At 34.6% G+C, this 12,078-nt stretch overlaps 1 protein-coding gene across 1 annotated transcript; it reads right to left on the bottom strand.

Moving 5' to 3' along the window:
* Positions 1 to 1,399: 1,399 nt before the first annotated feature.
* LOC110806403 (Eukaryotic aspartyl protease family protein) lies at positions 1,400 to 3,146 on the bottom strand. The gene has a single exon (XM_022031241.2). It carries the CDS (start codon positions 2,970 to 2,972, stop codon positions 1,533 to 1,535), a length of 1,440 nt encoding a protein of 479 aa, XP_021886933.1. The 5' UTR covers positions 2,973 to 3,146; the 3' UTR covers positions 1,400 to 1,532.
* Positions 3,147 to 12,078: the final 8,932 nt, after the last annotated feature.

Genomic DNA, 12,078 nt, shown 5'->3' with positions numbered 1-12,078 from the left:
CTTGACGATGCAATCAAAAGTTGTCTAAAATTTGCATTTTCTTTGAGCTGATAGATTGTTGATGAAGCACATGTGTGATTCATCCCCCAATACCAAAAGCTAAAAGCATTATCCTGACTGTATATTTCCATTTGTTTTTAGCTTATAATACCGAATTCATGTGTGGTACTTTCACATGAAGCTTCATTTGGTGTTTCTAGTCCTAGCCTCTCTTTCTCATCTAGGTGTTGAAATTGACATCTTGTCAACTGTACAAGGTTTAGAATGAGCACCAAGTGAAAGGAATCATTGCATGTGTGCTTCCTTGTTACCCTGCTCCATAGACTTTGTTGGTATATTGTCTGCATAATGTCCTCAAAGCTAGTTTCACCATTTTTGGCCTTTTGTTTCTTTATCTGAGACCCGGATAGGTTAAAAAAAATCCGGTAAAGAAGAGGGTAAAAGTTATTTTCCAGAACTAAGAAGGTGGTGAAGAGGGTACGAGTTATTTTACAGAATTAAGGAGAGGATAAACGGTGATCAATGAGTAGTGATACCTGATAAGGCTGTCCAGCAATAAACAATGCTGGGAAAGCAAAATATTCCAAAAGGGAAAAATGGTAAGTGTATATCCCTAATGATCCCACATTTCCAAGCAAACCTTTTATTGCTTTATTTGATTCCTTTCCTTTCACTAATCTTCACTCAACAAATTCTAAACTTTTGTGGGCCTCATACAAAACCCTAGGAGGGTTAAAGTGCAGTCAGTAGCTGTATTCACCACTCAAATCCCCTAATTCTGACGACCCAAAAAGGGAAACAAGAAGAGAGATTGATGAGGATGGGACTAGAAAAAGGAGAATTAAGTAAATTGAAGTTTATTGAGAAATAAAATCTTTCAAAAATAAAGCAGATACATACATGTCTATATATATATATCTACATGGCTTTTTTAAAAAAAGGGTCATTTGGTGGAACGCAACCCAAACAAAGGTCACACCAAAGGTAGACCTAAGTCTCACATGTCCACCATGGGCTCATCATTTTAAACACTATTAGTCTTGTGTGAGAGAGAAAAAGAATGTCTTAACATGATGAAAAATGAAAAGGGTATCCAGCAATTAACCGAAAAATTACATATTGGAGACTTATAATGAATTATGATGAGTAAAAAGGACTCTCTTGGATCCTCTATTCTTACAACAAAAGGGTAGCCCTTAAGACCCCAATAATTGCCTTTTTATTTTCTCTTTGTATTCTTTTAACTACTCTCTTCCAAATGTTTGACTCTTCTCCACATTTTCTTCTTAACTTTAAAACGTACTCCCCTTTTCTCTCTAAATCTTTCTTTCATTGTTTCCCACCCACATTCCAGTTGGAGAAAACTACTTCTTTTAGCTATAACTATGGCAAATACCCATTTCATATCAATACATCATTTCTTCAATGCATACATAAAAATATATATATATGTATACATTATAGATTATAACTAAGAGATGAGATCAGAGATCTCCAGCAAAAATTCTCTAATTCACATCATTCTACTTAATTTAACATATATTAGGACCAAATCCCACGAACCCATTTGCCCCATCAAATGAAATTTGAATTCCCTCTTGTTGAATGTTCCCTATTATTGAGAGTCCTGTTGGAGAGGGTGCAAAAGCAAAACAAAATGTCCCCACGTCATCGACTGGAATTAGAAAGTTATTTGCTGGCAAGGTTAACACTGGTCCACCTTTAAAATAAAACGACACCGTTGGTACTCGAACTGATACAAACCCGAATAAATTATAACACGTATCGAATATGGATACTCCGGATGCGCGGGGAAGATTCCTTGTTTCCGCCATGAAGGTGTCTCGAAACACCTCGTAAGCCACTGTTGGTAACCTTGTCACGGCAGTTCCAGTGTCCATCACAACACCTCCATCACCAAATTCATTTAACTGAAATATTTCCTCGGGTATGGTAACCCGATTTCCTCCGACTCCGAGACCGGATAACCCGATATAGTAAAAACTCAGGGCATGCGGGTTGCGGATCAAAGGTACCCATGCAGCACCCACGGGCATTGCTCCACGCCCGAATACTAATGATCCGGTTGAGTCGGTGCCCCGACTTACTAAACAGTAACTAAATGCCCCACCCGTTTGTCCCCCCAATTGACCCACGAAAGACATGGATCCACCACCGAGACCCAACAACCCGGCAGCTCCGATAAACATGCCCCGATTGCTATGCCCGCATCCGATTGCTATATTACGCACCACCGTCCGTCCAAACGTCAGCGTTTCGAGTGCCAACGTTCCCTTCGTATAGGAGCCGTCACCGTACATGACCTCGTAGCGGCATCGACCCGCATGACAACCCGCATTCTCGACCCGATCGCAAACGGCGGAACCGCAGGAGACGCCGGTGAAGGAAGCGGAAGCGGCCGGGTCGAATACCGGGTCGGATTGCTTGTAACAAATGTTACAGGGCTGACATTGAACCCATACAATGTCACTTCCCGAGTCAATGACCATGTACTGATTCCTCGGTGGGCTGCCAACGCCGATTCGTACGAAGTACTCGCCGCTGCCTTGGGTCATGCCAGATACGACGTCGGATCCGAAGTCTTGAATCTCATACTTGGAATCACCGGAGAGGCGGCGAACGATGGCGGCGACGCTTTTCGAGTCCCGTTGCATGCGTGCGTGGAAGCGGTGGGGATGATCGTGGAAAGTTTTGAAAGAGAGCTTGTCTCTGTGTACAAGTTTCAACTTCCAGACTCCTTTAGTTCCATTTTTATGGGTCTTAAAGAGTTGGCTTTTTAATGGTTTTGCAGAGTTGTTTCTCGTCTCTGCAATGGTTTCCTTCACATTAAATAGTTGAAAATCAGGGTGTGAAACATTGCTGGTATTACTGGCTGTGGTGGTGTAAAGTAGGAGATATAGTTTAACAAGAAACGTGAGGAGCAGGAGAGGAGATGATAGGGAGAGAAGCATGGCTGTTTGATGATGGGATAATAGCAGAGGAAAGGTGTTGGGAGTTTTGGGTTTTGGGTGAGGAGAATTTATTTGTTTCTGGGTTTGTGTTTGGGAGGGAGGAAAAAGGAAGAGAAAGTGTGAGTGAGGTTTGAAATAATTGAGTGATGGAAGTGGGGCTTTGAAAATTTGTTGTTTTGTTTTTGTTCGTTGGTTAATTGAGAAATCTACTTTGTGTTTTCTTTTTCACTTTTCTTGTTGTGTTCACCAAAATTCTATTTATTACCACAAAACTAATGCTTATGATGTAATTATGTTAATTAATTCTCTCTTATATTAATTACATCCTTACTCTACAGTTTTCACCTTTTTTTTTTTTTTTTTACTTCTAATTCTTTTTATTTTTTATTTTAGTTTTATATTTTTACTTAAACATATAAAATTAAAATGATTTTATGTTCAATTAAAATAATTGAATAGTTAATATATTCACACATTTTTATGAACATATGAATTTGAAACAAATTATATATTTTGTGTGTGCTTGTGTTTAGAGATGTTATGTTATTAATTTTGTTATTATCAATATATAATTTTATATAATTATTAAAATGCATAAATTTTTATTTCAAAAAATTAAAAATATAAGTATAATGTATTGGTGTGAAAAAAAAAATGAATATATACAAAATATCTAGAAGCATAGTTAAATGAGAGACGAGAGAGTTTGGCTTGTCACCTTTACGAGGGTGAAGATATGTAATAATATATATATATATATATAACACACACAAAATATTATTATTTTGTTGATGGCTTTCCAAAAGGTGGTTGGTTTTGGAGTTTATGTAATTAAACAAGGCAAAGAAACAGGGTGCTGGCTGATTCCTTTTATTGTTGTATATGAATTTGAAAAAGCTAATCTTGAATTTTGATGTTTTTAAAATATAATTACTTACTATTATAAATCAAATATTTTTTTTTTCTCCTTTCTCATTAAATTTCCATTAACAAGTAAATTATTTAATTATTTCTCATACCAAAAAAAGTAATTAATGCATGCACATTGTAATACTTAATTTTTTTTACGTCACCTTTCATTTTTTTTTGGTTGAATACTTCATATCTTATGGGATATTTTTACCCATAAATTATAAATTATGATTCTTTATTATATATGTATGTTTTTTAAAAAATTATATTATTATTAATTTTAATATTATTAATGTGTAAATATCACCTAATGAAATATATGAATATTTTTATGTAAATTTATTTGAAAGAAAAAGAAATACATAACTTATTATGCTTGTTCTAACATTCATTAAAATTTATCTACCACCAAAAAATAAAATATAAAGAAAATGTATTATACAATTAATTTCAATATATTTTGACCAAATATCGGGAAAAAGTCGCGTTAATCAGTTAAATGCATCGTAATTCCCTTGATTATATATATATACATATATATAAACACAATATATTTTTGTTGATGAAATATACGTACATGTATATATATATATATATATAGTTTTATTATTTTGAGTATTTTGTACATTGAAAGCCAAAACTATGTGGGTCTGACTCCGTTGAGACCAAACCACTTTTTCCTTCTCTCTCTCCCCGCATATATATATATATATATATTTATAAGAAAGAGAGGCAAAAGTCAAGAAAACTAAAATTTTCTGACATATGTTCAAGCCAAGAAATTTCAATAACATTGATCGTGATAACCTGCTAAAGCTATAACAACTCGATTTTTCTAGAGAAATATGAACGTTAACTCATATATAAACCTAATAAATTTTGCACAATATTACATTGATCAATAATACATATTTTATACGGAATCACAATATATAAAATTCATAATAATTTTTTGAAATTACATTATAATAATATATTCATATCTACTTTACAATAAATATCTAAGGTAGTTAAAATATTATTCGAACTCTTCTTTTAATCTTGAACTCCCTCATGACTTAAACTAATTTGTACTAAGAGATGTGAATTGAGGTGTGAATTAAAATGACTTTCACGGACTTAGTAAGAATAAAGTAGTATTCAAAGTAGAGATATGCAAATACATATTCATACAGGTTTGATATAACCAATGCAAATTTTATCAAGTAAAATCTAAAGTTGAACACTCATATCATCATCCCTTTTTCATTTTTCTGAAAAAGATCTTTATTCCTTTCTCTTATTAGTAATCATCCATATATACAACATTAAGAAACCGTTAGAAACACTGTAGAAAGTACAATTAATAAGCATCTCAATAAATATAACATTTGGGTTCCTTACCATTTCATTCGAAACTAGGGTTGCTTATTATTTCCACTTTCATCACATATTATCATTTTTCTTATTGGTATCACTGGAGGCTCATTTTCCTTACTGGTATCACTGGAGGCCCATAGGGATCCCCACTACACGCGGATATATAAACTTTTCTTTTACAGTTCACCAGTCGTCTCTATACTCTATTCAGTAACGAGTGTCATAATTATAAATTGTCTCAATATCCCGTCCGATATGAGCGTAATTAAAATAATATTTAACTCCGTCTAGTATGAGATTTCTCATTCCTGTACGATTAAGAATACACTCACATTGAACCCTATGTACCAAGTCGGTATACTCGCTCCCATAATACCTGATAAGCTTTTTCTTCTTTAAAGTTTATTTCTATTTCATATCCTAATTTCAAAAACTCAAATATTCTTGATATTTTATTCTTTTTCTACCAAAATATTATATTTATATTTTTGAAGGAAAATTCACATTCAACAATGGTATTAATTTATATTCTTACTCACACTGCCAATAACCAATCTCATCACTCTCACACAGCTATTTACACAACTGAGATGTGCACTCATTTCACCCATAACGAGTATACATAACAACGAACTTATGTGTATATCAAACACACACATAAAATCACTTGAGCAAGCAATCACATGCATACATATATGTCTAACATATACAGTTTACATTATATTAAACATACACCCAATGTACTACAGAAGCAAGAAGCAACCGTAATACATATCTACACACATTGTTTACTTAAATTTTTCTTGGTACCATTATATTTAACCATAAACCTATTCTAATTACATATATATATATATACATATACTTCTTATAATATACATATTTCATCTAATTATGATTTAACATACATAAACCACTTATACCCATACAAAATACATATATCTATATTTCCACTTCAAATATGCATATAAGCGGTTTATACATCTACGTAACTACCTACATTATTTTACACCTGTACACATATGGATTTAATGCGTATGACTATTTACACTCATACCAACATACATATATATCTTATAGCTTCGTATATATCAACATATATATATATATGTAACGGCCCTGAAATTTAAATGAAGATGTATGTATTAAAAATCTTAAATGCGGAACCATAATAAAAATTTTGATTAACATCCCTTGCACAATAACTAAAAACGTACTCAAAACATGAAAGAATAAGCTAATTAAAAGAGATTACTCGAAATAAATACTATAAATAGAACTATAAAGTCTTTAGGTGCCTAACTCGTCGTCTTCCTGCGGAACGAGCTCGGGAACCCCGTCTTCTTGATCTGAAATGGTTAAGTAAGGAATGAGCTACACTAACCCAGTAAAGACATCACACTATCTCACTGTCATATAAGTAAAGGTTAGTAGAAAACAAAAACGACCAATGGAGCATCATTTATAATAAACTCATTCATTAACATAAAAACCTTTACTGTCCACTTACCTCTGTGAGATTCACGAAAATAACATATGAAAATAATAACATTATAACCATCATAAAATCATATCGACTTTGTAACAGAACACATGTCATACTTTTGCACTTCAATAATTAGACAATAAATTTCCTCTTTTACCAGCCTACTAGTATCCATGGGGATCCATAGGGGGTCCCCGTTACACGTGAACCATTAACATTAATAACCTGATTCCAGGGCTGTCCCCATACCCCGTCCGGTATGGGCGCCAAAACCATAAACCTCAATATCCCGTCTGGTATGAGGGTGAAACGGACCGTCCCCATAACCCATCCGGTATGGGCGCCAAAACACATAAGGTCTCCATACTCCGTCCGGTATGAGAGACCACGTTCCCGGTAGGGTTCCCTACGAACCCGGTCCGTCCACCATCTCCTAGGATATCTAGTCAGGCTGTCCACATTATCCATTTATCAATTCACATAACCTTTTTGCCATTTTTCTTGGTCTCAATCATCCAATCATACACAAACATGTAAACTAGTAATTGGCACCAAATAAGACAACACAGTATCGGGTTCACTATAATACAAACCATAATAAAAAAAATCATGATTCATGCATACGAGACCATAAAATAAATACATCAAATATCATACTGCATTTAATACTGAAAAATAGATCAAATAACAACTGACCAACAATGTATCAGATTCGAGCTCCATTGGTAACCTCAATCAATTATACATATCTATAAAGTCACAAAATACCGTTTAATTATTTATTAAGCTTTAATGTCGTGATAGGAGGTAGGGTGAGAGATCCTTACTTGTTTCGGGGTCTGAAATCGGCTCTACGGTGCGCCTACGAGCTGTCCCTAAATTTTCTGAATTTTTACCGGGAAACTGAAACGCACTACCGGTACCTGCACGTGTCCCAAAAAATCTCAAATCAGACCTAGGGCCCCTTTCAACCAATATCAAAATTCTGGCACGGCGGCTCTGCCGTGCTCCGGCAACGGTGCCGCCGCCTACGGCGGCGATCCGCCTCGGGTTGGCCGTTTTCACCTGTTTTCGGCCAAATTCGGCCAAACTTACATCGATCCCTGCAATAAAACAACCCTAGGGCCCTCGGTGGGCCAAAAAATCACGAAAAACTAAGACTTACTGGCAGCGGTGCTCTCAGGTGCGACAGCTCCTCCGGCGCGAGTCACGTTTTGATGTTTTGCTCCGGTCAACCTGTAGGGAAAATGACGATGATCACAGTGGTATAAAAATTACATCGAACGGATACCGAGAAGGGCCTCATCGGAGGCAAAAACAGGGGGAAGCCGCGGTGGCGCCGCTGGACTTCGGCGGGGTTTTTCGGCTGATTGGCCAGTGGTTTGGCTCTGGTTTGGCCATAGACAGATTCAGCATCGAAAAACGAGACAGGGGGAGAAAATTTACCTCAATTGGCGGTCGGAAAATTCTCCGGTGCGGCGGCAGGTGGCGGCGGCCGGCTCCTCCGGTGTCTGGTTCTTCTTCTCCTTCGAGGCACTAGCGGCTAGGGTTTGTGGTCAGGTGTGGGTGGGGTTATTTATACCCTTTCCCTTTTAATCTCAACCGTCCATCAAGTTTTAATCTGGACCGTCCGATCGAGATTTATTTGAGATTAAATCTGGGTCGTCCATCGCGACGCGATCTGGGTCGTCCGTATCTGATTGAATTTGGGTCGTCCGTACGCGTGAGATCTGGTTCGTCCGTGCGCACATTTGATCTGGGCCATCCGTGCGCGCGGGAACGGATCTGGGCCGTCCGATTGCGCGCACGCGGATCGCCCATGTGGCCCGTCCCGTGTCAGCGTTCCTTGCCACGCGGCATGTCCTGGTTGGCCGAGGCTACTAACTGGGCTGCTGACGTGGCACAATTTTTTCAAATTGCATTTTGACCCCCGATTTCTGATTTTCTTTTCAAAAACACCCTCATAATCCAAATTTTTACCCATTTTTCTCAAAATCAATTTTAATTAAATTCAAAAAATAATTTTACCATATTTTATCATTATTATTATTTTTATTTTCATTAAATTAAATTAAATTAAATTAAAATCTTATAAATTAGATGTATTAAAAAATTAAACTAAAATTCAAATACGAAAATAAAAATAATAATTTGGGTGTTACATGTATGTAAACACATATCACATAATCATATATATATATATAGCTACATACGTAAACACACCCTAGAATATATCTACTTTTTATACATGGAATCCTATACGTTAAACAAACAGCAACCTATGTATAACTACATCTTTACATATTTATTCACGCACGGCATAGCTGTATCTATATTATTATACATATATCCTATAAAACACCAGAGTCAATACATACTCATTTACATATGAACTTTGCAAAACACCTTCCAGAAAAATACTTAAATCATCCATCAAACTTTTAAATTAATCATTTTGATATCAATAAATCATTTTATGAAAACATAAAATCTCTGAATGAAAACTAACTTAATTCTTACCAAAATCTCTAACAAAAGAAGAAATTGAAAAATTTTTGAACAACTTTGGTTCCATACAGTCGGCTCTCTTTTCAGTTTTCTATTCTCAATTTTTCTAAAAATTTCATACACATGATTAAGAATTTAATTTAAAGTAACAATCGAATGTAAGTGGAAATTTTTTTACCGAAATCGGTGTTGAATTCGAACTTTCTACTTGAAAAAGTGCAATTTTAGTCTCTCTCTAGTTTTCTGATTTTTGGCCTCGCACAGATCTTTGAACGTATCCAGAACGCCTCGCCGTGGTCTGCCTCACGTGGATCAGGTCCACCCAACACACGTTTTACTTCTTCTTCAGCAACGAGCGTCGCACGCCTGACACAGTGCGTCGCGTGTCGTGTGCCCAGTACTGTGCGTCGCATGCTATGCGCCCAGTACCATGCATTGTGCACCCAGCACAGCGCCACGTACCCAGCACCGCGCGCCACGTGCTCAGCATTGCGCGCAACTCTGCTTCCGATCGTGCGCGCCACGTGTCATGCTTCATTCCTCCTCCTCCTTCTCTTTCTTCTTCTTCTTCTTCTTTTTCTTTAACGGCGGGCACTGCACGCCCAATACTGCATGTCTGGCATCCTCTTTTCTGGCCACGTGCACCGCGCACCATGCTTCCTTCTTTCTTCTTCTTCTCTTCCTCCTCCTTCTTTTGCTAAGATTTCTTTTTCTCTTCTTTTTATTATTATTTTTTTTTTACCTTGGTCTGGGCTCCCTTCTCTTTCTTGGGCTTGGTTATTACAAAAGCTTACACATAAATATACTAATAAAGACCAAACTACAATAAGAAACTAAAATTCATGGACCAATGTACATAGATATTATGTAATGACCCCCTTAAATTTTTTATTTTGAGAAAATAATGATCTCCTTAATTAGTTGGGTGGAGTTTAAAAGTTGGAGAAAACATTAAAAAGATTAGTAATAATTAAATATAAATTAATTCATACGGAATACTGAAAAACCTTATATATATATATATATAGTAGTTTTATAGGCTTTTCATGACCCACTGAAAAAGCAATTTTCTCATTAAAAAACAAAAAGTAAAATTAATTAATAATAGCAATGAGATTAATTTTCTTTAGTTATTTTATTTCTTTTCAGCTTTATTCTTTTACTGATAAATAAAATTCTATTTTTAATATATTATTTAAACTATAGAACCTTCTCATAGCCTTTTCCACAAAGTGCATGCACGTAATTTTAATTTATTAAGATTCACGTATCATCTCAAAACAAAAAAGAGCAGTTTCTGTGTGTGATTGTGTGTGTGTGTGTGTGTGTGTGTGTGTGTGTGTGTATGCATATATACGTGCATGCACTTTCCAGTCCGGGTTTTGAAGATGGTAATTAAGATAATTTATAATTAATTAATTTACTGGAAAAAAAAAAAGTATAGTAAAATATTGTTTAGTTGATATGGTAATTTTTTTGAAGGAAAAAAAGTTAAATTCTAACATATAGAAGATAAAACGTATTTTATAGGTTTAATGTATATAAGGCAACCAATATAATTCAAATACTGGTCACTTTACATACATGATTTATGTTTTTTCATATTTGACAAAAGTAATTTCTTGGATCCTTCTTCCATAATCTGAAGACTACCTTATTTCATATAAAGGAGTATTAACTTTACAGTTGGAAATATACAGAGAGATTAAGTGACGAATATTAGAGAGAAGAAGTGAAATGAACTTTTTACCTTGTGTAATCAAACAATCATTTTTACCCTTGTGTACTACAAAAAAAAAAAAAAAAAAATGATTGTAGTACTAGACTTATAATGAGCTTAAAGTAAAAGAAATGAATCCTGTATCAATTTAAAATAAACAATAATATTATAAATCAAGTGAAAGTCTAAGATTAAGAGGTTGGTTCAATTTAAATCATTAAAATATTAGTGATCATAAGTTATTTAAATCATTAAAATATTGATTCTACTCAAACTATTAAAAAGATACTATGTAGTTGAATTATGAATTATTTATAGTGATATAATTTTATTTTAATTAAGTGGTAACATAATTAGTTATTGGTGATCAAAGTAACTTAATATGAATATTTATGTTATTCACATTTAAACTTATTCTATATCAATTTTTCTTGTGGGAATTTTTTAAAATTATACATATTGTTTTTGGATTATCTATTCCCTCCTCAAAGCTCTCAGTATTTGTACCAACAGTGTGTATGTTGTGTGTGCTTGTTTACATATTAGCATCTATATATATATATATATATATCTGTAGTATATATAGGTAGGTCAGAGGTAAATATTGATGTTTGGGGCCGAGGGAGTATATTTAGACGGTGGCCATAGATTAAAAGAAAGCACGTCTTTTTACCAAAAGGGTGATTTTAGAGATAAGCCGGCGTGACCATTCATTGAGAATGATATCAAACAAACATAACTTATCTATACCCTTTGCTTCTATAGCGTGCAATTATCCAATCATTGTTGCCCCAATATATCTACACGTGTGTGTGTGTGTGTGTGTATACATATATATACAATGATTTAGTAAGATTCGGGATATGTGATCGTAATTTCTTATTTGTATTTGATAAGTCTTTAATATATATAATTAACTGGCACGCAATTCATGTAAATACTTCATATGAATATATGTAAGTTAGGTGTGTCTATATATAGAGGTTTTATATGAAGAAAAGTGAAGGTTCTTTTGCGTTGATATCGTAAGCAGCCATTAAACATATTGATTTTAAAAAGAAGAAATAGACATGCAACTTCCTCTTAATCAGTGGAAGATTAGATTAGTTTAATTAAAGATC

Source organism: Carica papaya, chromosome 6, assembly GCF_054855325.1.
Source record: "Carica papaya isolate Zhongbai chromosome 6, ASM5485532v1, whole genome shotgun sequence".
NCBI classification, from domain to species: Eukaryota; Viridiplantae; Streptophyta; class Magnoliopsida; order Brassicales; family Caricaceae; genus Carica; species Carica papaya.
Note: the sequence above shows the minus strand (reverse complement) of the source record. Positions and strands in the feature narration are given on the sequence as shown.

Bases quoted from the DNA above. Each gene is read 5' to 3' on its own strand.
- LOC110806403 (XM_022031241.2), bottom strand. From the start codon at position 2,972: ATGCTTCTCTCCCTATCATCTCCTCTCCTGCTCCTCACGTTTCTTGTT.